This window comes from Tinamus guttatus, unplaced genomic scaffold, assembly GCF_059628265.1.
Source record: "Tinamus guttatus ecotype Peru unplaced genomic scaffold, ASM5962826v1 Tinamus_guttatus_pri_ptg000150l, whole genome shotgun sequence".
Classification (NCBI taxonomy): domain Eukaryota; kingdom Metazoa; phylum Chordata; class Aves; order Tinamiformes; family Tinamidae; genus Tinamus; species Tinamus guttatus.
In genome coordinates, this window is record NW_028288684.1 from 12,188,961 (window position 1) to 12,209,065 (window position 20,105).

Consider the following 20,105-nt stretch of genomic DNA (forward strand, 5'->3'; position numbering starts at 1 on the left):
AGGAAAAATCATGTGACTTGTTGCCATTTTTAAAATGGCAGCTATTCTGAATTTTCTTCGCTGGTACAGCCTCTTCTTGCCTTCTCCCATTTTTGGCAGATGGTTTTTATCTCAAAGAATTTCTGAGAGCTCACCCTTAAGCCACACTTGAATATCTACAGGGAGAGTGCTTTTATTTTGAATCCCAAACCAGTAGCTAAGCCAGCATCCCAGGCCTTCTTGCAAGTGAGCTAGTTGAGGAAGAGAGGGTAAATATGAGCCGCTCCTGAGTATTCTGTCTAGTGTGGTGATAATTTCATTCTTTTTTCAAACAGGAAAGACAGAGAGGAGTTCTGGGGATGATGAGGGAGAAGAATAGAATTCAAATGACCTGGACAAATTACAGAAACATTCTGAAATATGTAAGTTGCAGTTTAACAAATTCAAGTGTAAAATTTTACACTTAGTGTGAATAAACACCAAAACAAATACAAATCATGGAAGAGTTCATCTCCTGAGTAAAATTCAGCCCATTCACAATTAGGTGGTGTTCGAAAGAATCACTTCCTAAAAGTGCTTGCACAAGTAGCTCAGATACAGCTATGTTGCAAGTTAGATCTAGCTCCTACCCTAGGCTCTCTCTTTTCAGTTAAGGGAGACAAACCTCAGTCAGTTTTGGAGACTCTCCTGTAACCCAACTCGCACAGTCTGATTCGCTCTTTGAGACCACCAGGCACTGGGTTCTATGACTTGCATTGCCTATGTTACGTGCCTATTTTAGGTAGGCAAAATCCAGACCTATATGAATCCAGAGAAGGTCAAAAGCTTATTCCTTTAAGATCAATATTAAATTTGGTTGTTCAGGATCTGAGTAAAGAGTACAGATTACTCTGAAAAGAAACTGACTATGCAGATGCCAATCTGAAAACAAAATGTGTAGCAATTCCTGGAAGCAAATAAAATGTACAGCTAAGATCAGTGAGATCAAAACATATACTGAATGAGTTCTTTTTGTGGCATACAAAGGTGGCTCCAGTTAAGACCTATGGGAATAGCGTGTATTTTATAAGCTGCAGTTAACGTGTTTGAAAAAAAAAAAAAAACACTTGCATATATACAGAATTGAGGCAGAAAAAAAAATCCTAAATATATTTTAAAATGCCCCCAAATGAGTGTTCTGTACACAGGCTGAACTGCAAGAGAATTTAATTATAAGCAATAGAAAGCATATAAAACACAATTACTTTCATAACTTTAAAAAATGGCCAAATGGATATATATAGCAATCTAGTCCATCTATTTTTCTCTTGGTAACACTCATAGAAATAATCCTTACTAAATCACCTCAGTTAATGCTCAGTTTACTTCTCCACTCAGTAAAAGCAAAGTTGATGTACGTATTTCTATAAAATATCATTTTATGCAGTTTAGTATCACAAATGACATTTTATGTTTCCATGACTTTAGCAGCAGATGCATCATGAATGTTTCTGTAATAAAAGTTTTCGAAATCGCTAATATTTCAGCAAAGAGAAGCATGGTAGTGCCTGAGCTTGCTTCCACTAGATGGCATTCATTGCTTGTAGTTCTCTTGCAGCAGCTGTAGGTACTGTACAGGGCACTTAAACATTATATACGCATCATGTAAAAGGCAGAAAAATCCCAAACCCTCACTTATTTTATTATCCCTTAACAAAATGCTCCTTTCAAACCACTATTTTTTTGCATCATTTAAGAAAGAGCTCACACGTACTATATGCCGATGCATTCTCCACATCAAACAAGGAGCATTTTTTATTCATTTTGCACAAAACACAGTACTAGTATCAGTACTAGTCACTAGTACACTGCAAGCCAGTCAGTCAGGTCCAAGCTTTGCCTTAATGTAATAGGAGGCTTCCGTTAATAGCTGATGGAAAATCTGACCTTCCTTCCCAGTTCAATAGCATCTTTATTTTACTGTTCTTCAGATCCATAAATACTCTCCTACAGTAATATAACTCTCAGTTGAAATATGTGCAATAATAATTTTAAAATATTTTATGGCTACAAATATGGTCTGTGCTATTTGGAGAATAGGAAGTAATCCTAGACTCAAATAAGCAGATTTTTTTCCTCTCAGACAAAACAGAGCCTTTTCCTGATAAAGGTACAGTCTGAGGGTATCTTGGTAATCCAGCACATCTGGGATGCTCTGCCAGCCTGTAAATCCTGAGGGCAGGTTTATCATGCACAGAAGTCTTGCAACACGGGGATACATCTGAGGGCTGGGAGCCTCTGTCCAGGAACCAGAGGGATTGGGATGGCCAGTGGTGCCAACATGATGACTGGTACCGTAGGAGCATTATCAGTGCTCCTGATAGAGCAAGTGAACATCAAAATACAAGCCCATGAAATAAAACAAAGAAGAAGAAAAAAAAAAAACAGGCAATCTCATTTCTATCAAGAAGACATAAACAGAAGACAATGCACCGTGGTAACTCTCACGTAGATTTCGTAATGTGTTTACAGTGACATTAAAAGCAGGTATTACCTGTTCTAAAAGATTCTGAAGCCTCTCTATTTCACAGTCTATTACAAATTTCTTTTCTTGTCTTCGGTCCAGGTCTTCTAAAAGTCTCCTGTAGCTGGCATCATTAAAATTCTCCACACATATGGCACTGACTTGCCAACTATTTTGTCCCGCTTTCTCCATAATAGCTTGAAGTATTGAATAACCTAAAACAAACAAACAAAAAGGATATAATACACCTAGTAATGCAATCATTGCATTTTATGAATAGGAATTATTCTTAATCAATATGGTGTCTCTTAATATTTGTTATTGCAGGAAGGGGAAGACAGTTTCTTGCCTTACCTGTGTCACAAGCCATGATCAGTTTACAGAATTTTAATTAATGAAAACTAATTTTTTTTTCTTATCATAGTGTTTGGAAAAACAGTTATCATTATACATAACCCACATATTAAAAACAGGTATGAGCTACAGTCGACCAGCCTATACTCAGTCACTTCTCATGACACAGCAAGAAAAAAATCTGAGTCAACTAATTCACCCAGGTATATATATATTAGAAAAATTGTATGTTAGCCCTTCAGATGCTTTACATTTTTTTTTTCAATAACACTTAATCAAAGCAGCTTTTAATGCTTTTAATCATCATTCTTCATGGATTTTTATCTGTCTCTTTATATACAGACATAGATTTATCAGTATAGATTAATAGAAATTACAGATGAATAAAAAATATATTAACCTAATTCAGAGATCCTATACAGCTTTAATTAGCATATGCAAAGTGATTAGAGGTCAAATAATGAAGGGCACTACAGAGTCATTTATTATTACTATTAGCAGGAACCTTGTTCTCATAATTTCAAAGCTCCCCTTGTCACCTTTGAAACCATTCACAGAGGGAAAGGCAGCATCTTCTCTAACATCTCCATCTCAGACCACAGGGCTGGCCTCTCTCCCCAGTCTTGGGGTGTACTCGCCTAAGAGCCCTTCACCTTGTTCTCCCCTATTTCTTCTAATGGCAGTGTGCAGTATATTTTGTGGGGAAGAGAGGAATTAGCAGTTTATCAGATGACAGTTTGCCCTTGCAGGGTAAGAGAACTGACTGTCCCAATCAGTTCCTGAAGTAGGGACTACTTACTTTTCTATCTTTACCTAGAATAGGGAATTTGTTGAAAACAATGATGATTCTTCAGCTCACATTCTGAATTACCACCATTCAGGAAAGACAGAACTGTTTGTAGATTACCTGGTGATATAAATGATTCAGAGATGATCCCCATTCTCCCCGTGGTATCTTGACTTGCTAACTAGCTGAACTTTTAGTTTTAGTTTTAAATTAAAGCTACAACCTATTTAAAACTACCCTGAAACAATATGGATTTACAGTGGTGGCTCCTTCCTCCGTTTAGGTGGGTCCCACACTGGAGGCATCATGATCCCTAGATGTCATGTGCTTGATTATCCCATGGTGGGACAGCAGGTTCCACACGAAAAGCACTGACTGAGATCCCCATAAACTGTGAGAGTAACGTGTGCAAATTACATTTCAGAAATGGAAAGAGTATTTTTAAGTATGCTGTTGACAACTAATAGAATATCAGAAGACCTTGAAAAAACACAGAAAAGGGGATTTGCCTCCAATGACATAAAAACAGATGATCGTTTCCTCAGAATGTGATGACTACAGGACACATCAGAAACAAACTCAGTTGCGAATAGAATTTTGCTCCAACGACCTATGCAGTCCTTTTTCTGTAAACTTAAAATTTGTTTCTCTTTACCATTATGATGCTAAAATACTCTAAAGTAAACATTTTTTTCTCAAATTCAGATGACACATGTAAAATGAGAATATAAACATTTATAAAGAACATGTAAAATGCATAATATATTTTATCCTATAAATGAGATATTCATTTTATGAAATAGCTTTTCATCTTAGGAAATGAACTCAAATACTTGCTGTATAGACTGTTAAAACATTTCTGTACTCAGCATACATTTTTAACCTGATGTCTGTTATTTTTTTTTCAAAGAACCATACAGTTTTCTTGTTAATTGCTGCATAATTATTCTGCCTTTCCTTTTGCTATATTCACTCTCCATTTTCCCTGCAATTATCTCTGCAAATCATGACTAGATTCTTTCCCAAACATTGTATTTCTTGCTTCATTTCCTACTCATTGCCATATATAGATGTACATTAAAACTACTCCAGTGTTATATGTGTTCCTGCTTCATTTACACTGTAACACTGACTTGATCTTTGCTACAAAGACAGTCAACATTTACTTAATTCAGCTTCCTGACACGAATTAACATTTTCTTTGATTCTGTATAAATGGTATTTGAAACAGCAATTGACATCTCCTCATTCCTTTCTTATTTAGTTTGGACAGCTTTACTAAGATGTATTTTGATCAAACCAGGCATCTATCCAGCATAAAGCATGACAAGTACCAGACAGACACACAGAAAAGCGTTTCTTCTACCTTGGATCAAGGCTGAACTTGCCATATTTCATTAGCATCTGCCTTCATTTAGGTGTTTCAGGCTTCTATATCTTCTTGTCAGTAAGTATTTTTGTGTTAAGATGCCTTTCACATATAGTATAATACAGCTAAACTGTAGTCAACTGGATACGGTGCAACATCTCCATCGGAGGAGATCTTCTTTAATGCAGAGTTCATAATCTCTCCATACATCCATGCACTCAGTGTGTAGGAACAAATTTTAATACCATAGACTGACAAAGGAGGAGTATAAGCTGAATAATTGACAGCATTCACAGCTTCTGTTGGCATAAAACTCAAGACATGCTGAGGAGTATGCACATTTGTCTAAAATAATTGGTTGCAGCTATGAGGAATAAAATGAGTTGTATGTTGTACTGCAAACAAAGGAGCCCTGAAACTAACACTGGATAAATCTACCAACAGGGAAAGGGAGAGCAGTGGTTCCATTTAAACAAAACTCTCAAACTTCAAAAAGATGTTTCCCCAAGTCAGCATAGCAAAGGTGAATCTTAACAGTTGTCATCTAATTTTCAGGAAATTTAATTTTAGATGCAACTTTCCTGTTTATCCTCAGTTACTCTTCTACAGAGAGGAATCACGACTAGTTGGGGTAGGAAAGCACTTCTGGAGATCATCCACTCCTGCTGCCCTACTCACCCCCCATCCAGTCGGGTTGGAATATCTCTAGTAATGGAGACTTCACAACCTATCAGGGCAAGATGATGCACTTTGTGGAGATTTCATAATAGGAATACCTTCCATCTCATTTATTGTGAAATACTACTTGTTGCATAAAGCAAGCTAAAAATCTCATCAGGCTCAATTACACCAACTGAAGTACACAATCCATATGTTTTTCCCTTTCCAAAATATGATTTTGTTAGTCTTTACTGAAAACTTCTGGACTATACTGCAGGGATGGCCCATAAGAAAAGGAAAGGGTGGGAGTAGTCATTGCACCATGTGTTTGAGAATGGTAATTGTAACATGCAGTCATGGCTTAGCCGCAGGGCTCTGGTATGTGTATTCTATTTCCAGTTCACTATATCATACAATTATAGAATCATAGAATCGTTAAGATTGGAAAAGACCTCTAGAGATCATCTAGTCCAATCACTCTGCACACGCAGGGTCACCTAGAGCATGCGGCACAGGGTGGCATCCATGCGGGTTTTGAAGATCTCCAGAGAAGGAGACTCCACAATTTCTCTGGGCAGCCTGTTCCAGTGCTCCGTCACCCTCATTTTTCCTTAAGTTCCTGTGGACCTTTTGGTGTTTCCATTTGTAGCCATTACCTCTAATTCTGTCAGTGGCCACCACTGAAAAGAGGCTGGCCCCATCCTCTACACTCCTTCCCTTGAGGGAGTGTAGAGAGAGAGAGTATATGTGAGAGTATATACGTTTTTCTTGGTTATAACTGTAGATTGCCTGGTATTAATTGTTCAGCGTTTCCTGCGCCTGTCATATGTATAGAACTGCTTAACTCTAATAAACTCTAATAACTCTAATAATTTTTTATACTTGGAAAATGATCATCTCCTGAGTTAGTGCAGCTAGGCACCAGTATCCAAAAGAATTCCAGACACAACTCGACTGGTGCATCACACTCCTTCAGCCTTGAAATACATATAAATGATTCAGCAGAAAATATGGATTACTGGGTCCATACTTAATTGATTTAAACCCTGGTGGTCTGCGTCAATGAACTGCTGATTCTTTTAGGATTTTGTTTTTTTTAAGTAGAAAGTCTATGAACAAGACATAACACCTACATAATTATACCTAGGTAATTGCCTGAAAACATACGTAAAGTTCTTCTGCATGTAAGTTCTGCTAAATGTAAGAATAGAATCATTTTCTTTTTTGTAAGAATTTAGGGTGGAATTTTCCACAAATGGCATGGAGTAAAATGTCTGCCAACTGTTTTTTGGGGGGGTCGTTGCTCAAATGCAGATATTGTTGACAACTGTTTATTCCACTTCAATACTATTGAAACCAAACTTGAGGTAGGAAAAGTCTGCAAAGATTTTGTTTTCTTGGTTATTTCCCACCTTGCTTTTCCTTTTTTTCTGGTGAGGTGGAATTATGATCTAACAAACTACTGTTTTTATTTCAAAACAGAGACCAGAAATTCATCACAGGGGGAAAGGGGAATGTGAAAACGGAGAGGAATTTTCTTCTTTTCTTGTAAGAATAGCGTGTCCATCCCTGGAATAACCATAAATGCATCTACCTATTCCTACCAATATTTTGACTAAGCAACTTAACAAACAAACAAAACCCTCTCATGATTTTTTTTTTTAAACCTGCTTCCTTCACTTCACACTGGACAGGCATTTCTTTCTATTACAAGACGCGGCATCTGCAGAGAGACAATGTCATATATGTACCTGGTATTCCAGTTTTTTAGAGAAAATCGGTAGTTCTTTAAAGAGATTAAGATATGTCTTCTGAACATCAAAGTGTGTAAAGCATTTGGGTAATTTTGGTATTTAAGAAAAAAAATGATAAGTGCAGGGGTTTGGAAACTCAGGATACTTCTTAAGTCATTGCAACATTGCCAGCTAATCTAAATCATGGTTGGTGTGCACACACAGACACACACACACACATAGAAATATAGCAAGTGGCTGAAATAATGAGTGATCTTTTTGATTTTAAATGTTAATGACTCCTTCAGTCTCTTTATTTATCTTTTCTTGTACCAGCTAGGCTTTCTCTCTTCAAAATTCATTTTAGCAGTGAACAGCTTAATTTTATTTATTTCCATTTAAATGGAAAGTAAAATCTGATATCTAAATCTCCTTAGTGTGTTCAGAATAAACTAAGGAGATCAGAAGAGCATTTTCTTGACTTATTCTTCTGCTGGATGCACGTGATTGACTTTTCCCTTTGCCCCTCTCCTTGCCCTTCTCCTTCCCTTGTCCTTTTCCTTCCAATTTCACTTCTCCTTCTCTTTCTTCTTCCCCTTCCTCCTTATCCTCTCCTCTCCTGTGCTCTCCTGGCTTCTATTACAATTGAAATTTCAAAAGCTTACATATTTTTTTTTCGTACTGGAAAGACTTTTTAGCCAGCTCTTCAAGAGCATGAAATAATTTCAAATAGTTTTGCTGGGAAACTACTATTAAAGTGGCTACTTGTTCCATATATGAGCAAACTCTGTAGCAAATTTTGGTACTACTGTGCAGGAATTAAATTACTATTAAGATTGCATGATTCAATATTTACTTATTATTATCTTATTTTATTCTGGCTAGCAAACTGTCACTGTAGACTGCCACAGGTCGTGGGTTAATATATTCATAAAAAGCACATACAATATATTTTTGATATGGCCCCAAAAGTAGAAGACATCACTTAAGAACATAAATCTTGTCCAAAGCTGGATATAATAAAGTACACATTACAGGAAAGCAAATTTATTTCCTTCCCTTTCCAGTCCATACAATTTTAAAACAGAAACTGACTCCACTCTGAAGACTAGCTCTGTGGGTGTAGACCTCTACAACCAGAAAGACCTAGGAGGAGCTGTAGGAGCTACTTTATGAAAATTACTTTAACAGAATTTGCAATAAGATCCATGGAAGAAATGCATTTGTTATAAATCCTACACTCAGCAGAAGTGGGGAATAAATGATCAAATCATTTGGTATGGATAAATCAATACACTTGACATTCAGGATTGGATTCATGTCACTTTATCTGTCTCTAAGGTAGATGTTCAAGGTATTCAAGCTTTGAAATGAGAGACAGATAATCCATAAAAAAGGTCTTTCTTGGTCTTAGATTATCTCAAAGGTGCTTTTCTCTCTTACTCCAAATAGAAAGAGCTGAGATTATCAGGCTTAACCAAAACACCTACTGTTTGGGTAGACAAAGTATGGCGAGGTGAATCCAGATATTTCACTGACGAAAACCATGTAAGATATATACAGAGTAATACATTCACCCAATGATTATGAGCATGCATCCAATGATTATGAACATCATTGCCCAATTGTGAGTATCTGGGTCATTCTCTTCATAATAGATACTTTTTTTAAGAACATATGGTTTTGTTTCAAATTTCTGATCGGTATACAGACGAATTGGTAAGATTTAGAAAATTAATTGCAGAACCTTTGACATATGTTAACTTTTTCACCTGCTTATTTTTTTTTGTGCTTGGAATCAGCCAGAACATTCAACAAAAAGTTCATACGAAGCACTCAACGTAGATGATAGACTGAAAGTTAGAACTAGTGGAGTGTTCTGTGCTCTTCTCAGTTCTAATTCACAGAATCATCTCCATTCTTAAAACACAATTTTTATTTAACACATTCTAGATAGTTATCTTTCTTTGTCCTTAACACCATTAGAGAGGAATTTGTAACTTCCTGGATAATATATTCTTTACTTAATTATCCTTATCATTAGAAGATGTTTTCTAAAGTCTAACCTAGATGTCCCCTGGCACAATTTAAACCCACTCAGTCTTGTCCTCTAGCAGACCTGGAGAACAATTTGTTCCCTTCTTCTTTAAAGCAATCTTTTACAAAAGAAGACTGCCTTATTTCTTTTCTGTCTACTCTTCACATGCTGAAACAATGTTTCTTTTAGGTTTCATGTTTTCCCTTGTGGAATATGCTTTAGTCTGTATCCTGACAATCTTTCTTGCTCTCCTCTGGATGTGTTGTAATTGATCCACATTTTTCCTGAACTGCTCACAATATGATATAGTTAAAAAATGTACTCCAAAGTATGCACGTCCTTTCAGTTTTTTTCATCTGCACGTTTAACAAATGTATTCTATATTTCTTCGTCCACATTATTAACAAAGATATTGGCAAAAACTGCAACCAGAATGGATCGCTACTCAATACTTCCTTATTTGACAGTGAACCTGTTTACTTCTTTCTGAGTCCACTAGACTTTCTTCTGTCCAATGTGCGACAAGTATTTTATTTATCTTGCAGAAATTACATCAAGACCAGATTTCCTTAAGTCATTTAAAAAGACTTCAGCCTAACTGTGTAAAAAATGATACTAAAAGGAGATAACTATTTTTCAAAGGTTGATAAAATCTGTTACTTTGTAATAAAAGGAAATTTGCTTGATCTAGTGTGATTTGTTCTTGAAGGAAAGCATGTTTGCATTTACTTAGCTTTCTAAATTCTACATGCTTTCAAATAGATATATTATGATGTAGGTTGTGAGTTGTCATCTATACTATCAATGATCAAAATAATTTTACATGCATTCTTAATGATGAGTCTGAAACAAAACTGGGTAATTAGTAGGCCCAGTTTATCCATCTCCACAATAGCTATTTCATTGCATAGATTTCAAAATGTATGACATCACCCATATATTTTGAAGTAGTACCCTAAGCTTCACAATCATTTGTATCATGTAATTGAGTGAAACGAGTTTGTTGAGTAATTCCTCGCGGATATGATACACAACTGACATAAGCTCTAGTAGTGGTCTATAGCCAGACTTTCTGTCTGATCTCCCTTAGTCCTACAGAGATTTGTGCACATACAACTGCTGCACATGTAGTATTTAATAATCCAATTCTCCTGAGAGGGACATTCAGCCAAAGAGAAATGTTGACCATAAATTGCAGCCACAAGCATTAAAAAAACAAGCCTTCACAGGAGCAATAACGCTTCCTTTCAGTGAGCATATGGAAGGTGGTTTGGCTTACACTGGAGCTGGAATTCATGATCAAAGATTCAGATGATGTTAGATCCCATTTAAGCTACAACCACTCTGGAGTGAGATTTTCACCCTTCTTTGCATTTCAGAGTCCATAACCTTCATATGAAATACACCATCAAAGGGTTGCATCAAAATATCAAGAGATAAAGGATGAGTGGAAACTTGAGAGGGACTGAAGAAGAGCCCCAGTTTTTTGAAGGATTTCTAGTTGTTTGCCTTCTGCTCTTTACTGGTTCTCAGATACCATTTCCTTTTCCATTTCACTAAATGCCTTCAGTCCGACACCGTAAGATGAAAGTCGAGAAACCTTTCTTACAACAAAGAGACTACACCTAAGCGTGCTTACAGATAACATGCCAAAATCACATTTATTTATGTTGTTAGCATTTTATATATATTCTTTTGCTTTTATCTAACTGTTTATTCCTTAGCTGTGCAAAAGGCCTTGGCTAAAATTGGTTCAGGTGAGAATTCTTTGGCTCTCGCAAAGCTTATGAGCAGCAACAACAGCATTTTAAGCAAATTCTTGCTACAGAACTTTGAATGCTAAGTCAGAATCTGTATATCATTGCAGTATTTACAGAAAACGATAACCCACACAAACTACTATCTTAAAAACAGCTAATACATCATGAAAACACTGACCAATGGGGGGAAAAAAATGTGTAAGATGCTTGGCTCACTCTGTGTTCAAGAGCAACAATTTAAAGAAACTGTAGATGCTACCTATCCCTGGATATCCGCTTACATGACATATAAGGCTATCACTTTGGCTACTGTGTATCAATATTTTTTTAAAAAGTGAGCAAAATGAAAAAATAAATTTATTTTGGAAGTAAAGATACTGTTAGTATTACTTATTTGACAAAATATCCATCTTAGTCCTTAATGTTTCTTGCATTTATATATTGTGGATTAAATTTTTGTCCTTTTGTGCAAAACCTTAAAGCCAAAATACTTTATTTCACTAAAATCTTATAGTCTGTATTGCTGCTACTAATAAAAATCTCTTTCTTCAACAATGTCTTTGCTCATGCACAGCTTTTCTTTTTTTCCAGAAGTTCTTAATATCCCAATAATATGGTTCTCTAGCTTGAATTTAATAGGATTTTATTTTGCAACCAAAATGCTATACCACTATATTTGGCCTTCATGCAAAAAACATAGAATCATAGAATGCTTAAGGTTGGAAGGGACCTCCAGAGGTCATCTAGTCCAACAACCCTGCACATGCAGGGTCACCTAGAGCACGTGGCACAGGACTGCATCCAAGCAGGTTTTGAAGATCTCCACAGAAGGAGACTCCACAACGTCTCTTGGCAACCGATTCCAGTGCTCTGTCACTGTCAAGAAATTTTTCCTTAAGTTCCTGTGGAACTTTTGATGCTTCAGTTTCTGGCTGTTTTACCTAGTTCTGTTGGTGGCCACCGCTGAAAAGAGGCCAGCACCATCCTCCTCACTGCCTCCCTTGAGGTACTTATAGACACTGATCAGGTCCCCTCACAGCCTTCTCTTCTCCAGGCTGAACAGGCCCAGCTCCCTCAGCCTCTCCTCATAGGGCAGATGTTCCAGGCCCCTAATCATCCTTGTAGCCCTGCGCTGGACTCTCTCCAGTAGCTCCACATCCCTCTTGTACTATGGAGCCCAGAACTGGACATAATACTCCAGATGTGGCCTCACCAGGACTGAGTAGAGGGGCAGGATCACCTCCCTCCACCTGCTGGAGACTCTCGTCTTAACACACCCCAGGATCCCATTGGCCTTCTTGGCCACAAGGGCACACTGCTGCCTCACGGTCAACTTGTCGTCCACCATGACACCGAGGTCCTTCTCTGCAGAGCTGCTCTCCAGAAGGTCAGTCCCCAGCCTGTACTGGTGTCTGGGGTTATTCCTCCCCAGGTGCAGGACCTTGCACTTGGCCTAGTTGAAATGCATGAGGTTTTTCACCGCCCAGTTGTCCAGTCTGTCCAGATCCCTCTGGATGGCAGCGCAGCCCTCTGGGGTATCAGCTACTCCTCCCGGTTTTGTAGCATCAGCAAACTTGCTGAGGGAGCACTCTGTGCCTTCATCCAGGTCATTGATGAATAAATTGAACAGGACTGGAACAAGGACTGACCCCTAGGAACACCACTAGCTACAGGCCTCCAACTAAACTCTGCACCGCTGATCACCACCCTCTGAGCTCTGCCATCCAGCCAGTTCCTAATCCACCTCACTGCACACTCATCTGTCCCACACTTCCGAAGCTTACCCAGGAGGATGTTGTGAGGGACGGTGTCAAAAGCCGTGGTGAAGTCGAGATAGATGATATCCACTGCTCTTCCCTCATCTATCTAGCTGGTCGATCCATCATAGAAGGCTATCAGGTTAGTCAAGCATGATTTCGCCTTGGTGAATCCATGCTGACTACTCTTGAGCACCTTCTTGTCCTCCACGTGCCTGCAGAAAACGGCCAATATGAGCCGTTCCATTACTTTTCTGGGGACGGAGGTGAGGCTCACTAGTTGCCTGGGTCCTCCTTCTTGCCTTGTTTGAAGACTGGCGTGACATTGGCTTTCTTCCAGTCCTCTGGCACCTCCCCCGTTCTCCAGGATCTTTCAAAGATGATAGAGAGTGGCTTAGCAATGACATCTGCCAGCTCCAGCAGCACTCTGGGGTGCATCCCATCAGGGCCCATGGATTTGTGGGTATCGAGTTGCCTTAGGTGCTCTCTGACCCAATCTTCCTCTACCCAGGGCAAGTCTTCCTCTCTCGGGGCTTCTTCTCTTGTCCCTAGGGCCTGGGACTCTAAAGGGCTGCCCTTGATAAACACCGAAGCAAAGAAGGCATTCAGCAACTCTGCTTTTTCTGTGTTATTCATAACCAGGGTGCCCATCCCGTTCACCACCAGACCCACATTTTCCCTGATCTTCCTTTTACTGTTAATTTATTTGAAGAAGTTTTTCTTGTTATTCTTAACCTCCCTTGCCAGATTGTTTTCCAGACGTGCCTTAGCTTTCCGTGTTGCATCTCTGCATTCCCTGACTACGTTCCTGTATTTTTGCCAGGGAGCTTGTCCTTTTTTCCACATTCTGTATGAATTGTGGAAAAAACATCTGCTTGAGCACTGCTACGAGCTCCTTTCTCATCCACGCAGGTCTCCTGCCCCCTCTGCCTGACTTCTTACACACAGGGATGCACTGTTGCTGGACGTGGAGGAAGTGCTGCTTGATAACTAACCAGCTCTCTTGTGTCCGCCTTCCTTCCTTCTACAGCTCTAGCCCATGGGATTCTTCTGAGGAGGTCTCTGAAGAGGCAAAAGTTGGCCCTCCTGAAGTCCATGGTTGCAAGGCTACTTATAGCCCTGCCTCCTCCTCGTTGGATCCTGAACTCCACCAACTCATGGTCACTGCAGCCGAGGCTACTCGCCACCTTCACATCTCCTACAAGTCCCTCTCTATTTGTTAGCACGAAGTTCAGTAGCCCACCTCTCCTCATTGGTTCCTCTATGGCTCCTGTGTCAAAAAGTTATCGTTGACGCTCTGCAGGAACCTCCAGGACTGTTTGTGGCTGGCTGTGTCGTCCTTCCATTTGATGTCAGGGTAGTGGAAGTCCCCCATGAGAACCAGGGCCTGTGACTGTCAGGTAACATCCAGCTGACTATAGAAGGCCTCATCAATCTCCTCATCTTGGTCAGGTGGCCTGTAGCAGACACCCACCACAGTGTCTCCCACATTACCCACCAGCTCTCAACTCGCTCATCATCCACCCCCAGACTGAGCTCCATGCATTCCAGTTGATCTCTCACATAAAGAGCAACTCCACCCCCTCGCCTTCCCAGCCTGTCCTTCCTAAAGAGCACATAGCCTTCCATGGCAGTGCTCCAGTCGTGTGAGCTATCCCACCATGTCTCTGTGATTCCGATGAGATCATGACGCTGGGACCGCACACAGATCTTCAGTTCATCCTGCTTATTCCCCATGCTTCGTGCATTGGTGTACAGGCATTTCAGGGAAGCAACCGAGCCTGCAGGTTTCCCACGAGGAGTGAAAGAGGACTACCTGGGCTCCCATACCTTTGATGGCCATCCCTAGAGCTCTGAAGTCAGGCTTGATATCCCTCAGTTTCCCCATTTTCCCATCATTTGCCTTGGGAGCCTTTCTGTAACATCCTTTATTCGGGCCCCTGGCTGGCAGCAGACCTCTCTGGATGAGGGGTCTGGTCTACATATCAGTGCCTTCACACCCTGTAGCATAGAGTCACCCATGGCGATCACCCACCGTATCCAAAAGGACTATGTTAAAGTATATTAAGACTGCAAGCTAAAAGACTCAAGAGCTAGTATATGTTAGAATTAGCCTTATAGTAAAATATTCTAATTAATACACTATGACACTGCCTTTAATTACATGCCGCACACTATTTTTTTTCCTACAAAGCTCCTGCCTCTGTCCATCCAAAAGATAGGCTCTGCCCTAGGAAAGAAGTGACTGTGGGCACTATATGAAGATCTTGACGGCGGAACTTCTGTCTCCTTTCCACAAGAATTTATTAGAAAACTGTCTTTTAATATAAATTATCTGGCAATCTCTGCCCATCGGCATAAACGTAGTGCCATTTCTAATACACACATATGAGAAAATTGCAAGAACAATCTTCAGGCTGAAATAACAGGCACTCACACTGAGTAGTATTCATTTTGAGAGACAGAGAGGCAACCTTAATTCCACCTCCATGCAAACATGGCCATGTCCATACTTATTGGGGGCTACATACCAGTTGATTTATATACCTTATTCTTTCTATAATTCCTTTCTGTAGCTCATAGGCATTATTTCTGATTAAATCACATTGAAATTTACATTCTCGTGCATTTAACCTTTTCAAAAAAGTGTAACATGCATGTCCTTGAGAAAGAAGCTTTAAACATTTGAATGCTATGATTACAACATGGTCACCTTCTAAGTGAAATATGTATTTTTTTTTCTGCTCAACTGGCATATAAACCATAATTCTATGGTCTAACAATTAACAATCAACATTAATCATTAACAACAATTAAAGAAAGCAAAAGAACTATCAGTTTGGAGATAAACCTAATAATGAGTGCAAGGTCCTGCACCTGGGGAGGAATAACCCCCAGCACAGGCCGGAGACTGGCTTTCTGGAGAGCAGCTCTGCAGAGAGGGACCTGGGTGTCAGCAGCTCTGCAGAGAGGGACCTGGGTGTCATGGTGGATGGCAAGTTGACCATGAGGCAGCAGTGTGCCCTCGTGGCCAAGAAGGCCAATGGGATCGTGAGATGCGTTAAGAAGAGCATCTCCAGCAGGTCGAGGGAGGTGATCCTGCCCCTCTACTCAGCCCTGCTGAGGCCACATCTGGAGTATTGTGTCCAGTTCTGGGCTCCACAGTACAAAAGGGATGTGGAGCTGCTGGAGAGAGTCCAGCGCAGGGCTACGAGGATGATCAGGGGCCTGGAACATCTGCCCTATGAGGAGAGACTGAGGGAGCTGGGCCTGTTCAGCCTGGAGAAGAGAAGGCTGAGAGGGGATCTGATCAGTGCCTATAAGTACCTTGAGGGAGGCAGTGAGGAGGATGGTGCTGGCGTCTTTTCACTGGTGGCCACCGACAGAACTAGAGGTAATGGCCACCAATTGAAGCACCAAAAGTTCCACAGGAACCTAAAGAAAATTTTTTTAACAGTGAGGGTGATGGAGCACTGGAATAGACTGCCCAGAGAGGTTGCGGAGTCTCCTTCTCTGGAGACCTTCCAAACCCGCTTGGACACAGTCCTGTGCCACGTGCTCTAGGTGACCCTGCGTGTGCAGGGGGGTTAGACTAGATGACCTCTAGAGGTCCCTTCCAACCTAAAGCACTCTATGATTCTATGAATGTTTTTGTCCAGTTCCTAAAAGTAATCCCCTGTTCTGATGCAGATCATAATTAACACTTGGTTCTTTCTTTATGGATTGGAGCAACAATTAGGTCAAAGATTTTATATGGTGACTTTTACTTGCACCTCCCAGGCACTTCAGTTAAAAGACAGCAAATATCATTCCCAAATAAATCATGACCCATAAAAAAAAAACAAAATGAGACAATATTTTAAGAGGCTCTTTGAAATAATCCAAGATTATAAACATACTCATATATATTCCTATATATGAATGTGTACATATATATATACACACATATATACAGAAACATACTTTGTATGAGGTGGTGCAATACAGTATGTAAAGAAGTAACAGAATTTCTAAAGAAGGAAAATGAACAACATTTCAACCCTTTTAGTCTCTTCTCCCTCTTCCCCCAAAACAACTGATGGGCAGTTAAAATCTTTCCTTATTTGCATGTTACCACAAATACTGCTTTTGCAGTCATAAATGCAGAGAACCATCTTTTCCTGCGTTACTAGGACAGCTAGTAACTAGTAATGTTTAGATATTTGAATAGAGAAACAGGGAAGAGGAAGGAAAGAGCAGTATGATCTTCATACAGGATTTTGGACTACATAATTAGATCTCTTTTCAGTGTCCACATTTTAAAAAATAATGCTAAAACATTTGACACAGTTCAGAGAAGCAACTGGTCCAAGGGCCATATGTTTTGCAGTAAAAAAACTGTAGCAAGATTTATCTCCTCTGAAAAGTGGCTATATGTCCAGCCTTCTTTTACAGGCAGTGGTAGGAAAAAAGCACATTCAGAAGACAAGTCATATAATGTCTTATAATCTGTCTCATGTATCTTCATGTAATGGCAAAGTTTAGCGTGACTTTTGTCTGGATTATTTTAAATTTAATGCAATGAAGGGCAAACTGCTAACAGTCTTAAATTTTGTAAACTTGTTTTCTGCCCACTGCTAGTCTAGATTTTGATAAAATAAAACCAGAAATAATCAGTCCATGCAATTATTTCTTAAGAATAAATATTGTGAAGTGATATGCATGTTTAAAATGAAAAATCTCAAAATTATTCTGTAGGTTCAATACAATAAATATTATTAGCATAGTATTCTATACATTTAAACCAGCAGAGCTAATTGGCATGTTAATAGACATCATACAGCCTATAATATTGGCAAAATATCTGTTTGCTACACACATGCACACTTTATTTTGTATTTTTATATAAAGTCAGAGTTTTTCATTTAAGTAGTATTAAAAGTTAGGTTACTTTTCTACTTCTTTTATGGAGGATGGGCAGCTACACGTAGCTTTGATTATTCTGGTGAAGGGATTTGCATACAATTACAGAGACAATTTCAGTTCCTAGCTGGAACAAACACAGGATGAAGTACTCACCATATGATTAAACTAATTTATTATGTCCCACTGAGGCAAGCTATATTCCAAGAAGTAATCATAAACTCATGTTCAAAGCTTTGGTAGAATGAATATATTCAATGATCCAAATTAAATTTCAGCTGTAGGAACTGACAGTTCATGGAAACCATGGAAATGGGCAAGGTATAATGCAAAGATAACAGGAAAAAGGATGTGGACGTTAAAAGTGGTGATTGGTGCATCTGAAAAGAGGCCAGGACAGAAAATTATAATATAATCCTGGCAATTTTTTTCTGTTAAATATATGTTGATCTGGACTCTGTCTAGTTCTAACTGACCTTGGTATCTATATCTGAAAATGAATACAGTGACTAGCCAATAAACACTCCATAAAAATTAAGTACCTGTGACGTTTCATCTTGCATTGACCATTTTGAAAATAAACAGTTTTAACAACTTCGATCACTTTAGAGTTGGGTATTTTTCCCCCTGAACAGCTGTTTATTCACAGGAAAGTGAGCTCTAGTGACATCTCAAGTCTTAATGAACATGAGTGAGCTTTTCTGCATAGGACTAGCTAAGAGAAAAATGACAAAGTTTTCAGAAACAACACATAATCACAATGGACACTTCCTGAATATTTCAGTCTAGCGCATCTCTACTAAAGGAAACATCAGGCAAGATTTGATGTGTGCATAAGTGCTACCCCACAGAGCAGCCGTCAAAAGACTCCTCTCTCCTCTCCTGGAAAGCCCTGGGCTCTGCGACAGCCACTTGACGCCCCTGGTCCACAATGCCCTGATCACTGGGATCAGCAGCATCCTGGTTGGATTTAGTCTTGATCTCTCCATCTAGAGCTGCTCAACGGTGTCAACAGTGCTAAAATATTCACTGAGGCAGAGAAAGACAGAAAGAATCACTTTGCAGCCTGTTAAGAAGAACAGTCAGTAGAGAGGTAGAAAGCTTTTATTGTAATCTTTCCCCAGTGGTAAAGCATTTTGTAAAAGAATATCCCTAAAAGCTACTGCGGATGTGGGAACTGGCTGCAAAAACATAAGGGAGGTACGAAAATAAGAAGATGAACTTTCCCTGTACAAGAGAAGTGGGAATCAAGTAGCTGTGAAAATGTTGTAAAATGCTTCATAATTCTTCCAGCATATGTGTGGATGTTTGGCATTTAAAGTCGTAAAGTTCGAGTTGCAATGAAATTGTAAGACAGTCTCATTTCAGTTCTACTGGTGTGAAACCAGAAAAGTATCACTTTCTCCAAATTTGTAGAGTTTTCTACTGCTAGATTTGGAAATTACAATCTATTCCTGAAAAAAAAAAGGTTGTGTGAGACAATAATCTATCTATCTATGCAACATTATTTATTTTATCTTGAATTTTCTTGCAAACTGCTGCTTGGAATGACAGTCTCTGTGGTTACTGCTCACAACTACCATGGAAAAACTGCTGCCCACTACTATTAGTCATACGTTTCTGTTTCTCCTTACACTGCCCTTTTCAATACAGGTAATGAGATATTATTTTAATTTTAATTTTCTAGTCTGCATAATGTAGCAATATCCAGTCTTTTCAACCTGAGGGCTGAAACACCATTCCAAAAAGGTCAGTGGGCCACAGTCAATACTTGAGAAATATGCTTTGGAAGAGGCACAAAAGGGAGGAGACACCACACTTGGTGATTTTCAAGTGTAGGACACTTATAAAACCCACATATTTTTGGTCATAGTTCCATTTCTGTAGGTGTAGGTAGAGATATCAGGGCTTTTATCATATTTTATGCCAACTCCTGGCTGTGCTGCCTAGGGTCTTGCTTCTGCAGCTGGAGATGCTCTCAAGGAGCAGGAAAGAAAGTGGAAGAGGACTGGGGAAGAGATAGATCAGTGCCTTACCGCAAATCAAACCAATATAGCTGTTTTTGGTTTTGTTATTTAGAGGAAATGAAGTAAAGCCTCCTAGTGTCTGGAAGGAGTAAATCACACTGCTGTTGCAGGGCAGGACCCCAAGGTGCAAGGACCATCCCTCAGACTCCCAGTGCAGCTGGTGGTGCAGTCTCCTTGTGTATGATAGCTGGCCGCAGCAGGCAATAACACCACTCTGTTACCTGCTACAGTTACCT

General features: G+C 39.4%; 1 protein-coding gene across 13 annotated transcripts in view; it reads right to left on the reverse strand.

The window, feature by feature from the left end:
• Positions 1 to 20,105, reverse strand: part of GRIA4 (glutamate ionotropic receptor AMPA type subunit 4) — a 228,480-nt gene that overhangs the window by 93,546 nt on the left and 114,829 nt on the right. For all 13 annotated transcript variants that reach the window (XR_015913235.1, XR_015913236.1, XM_088522320.1 and 10 more), the window contains exon 4: positions 2,513 to 2,697. Coding sequence is in view for 11 of the 13 variants with exons in the window: in XM_088522320.1 (XP_088378446.1) it covers positions 2,513 to 2,697 (185 nt within the window). In the remaining 2 variants the exon portion in view is untranslated. The remainder of the gene's footprint in view (positions 1 to 2,512; positions 2,698 to 20,105) is intronic.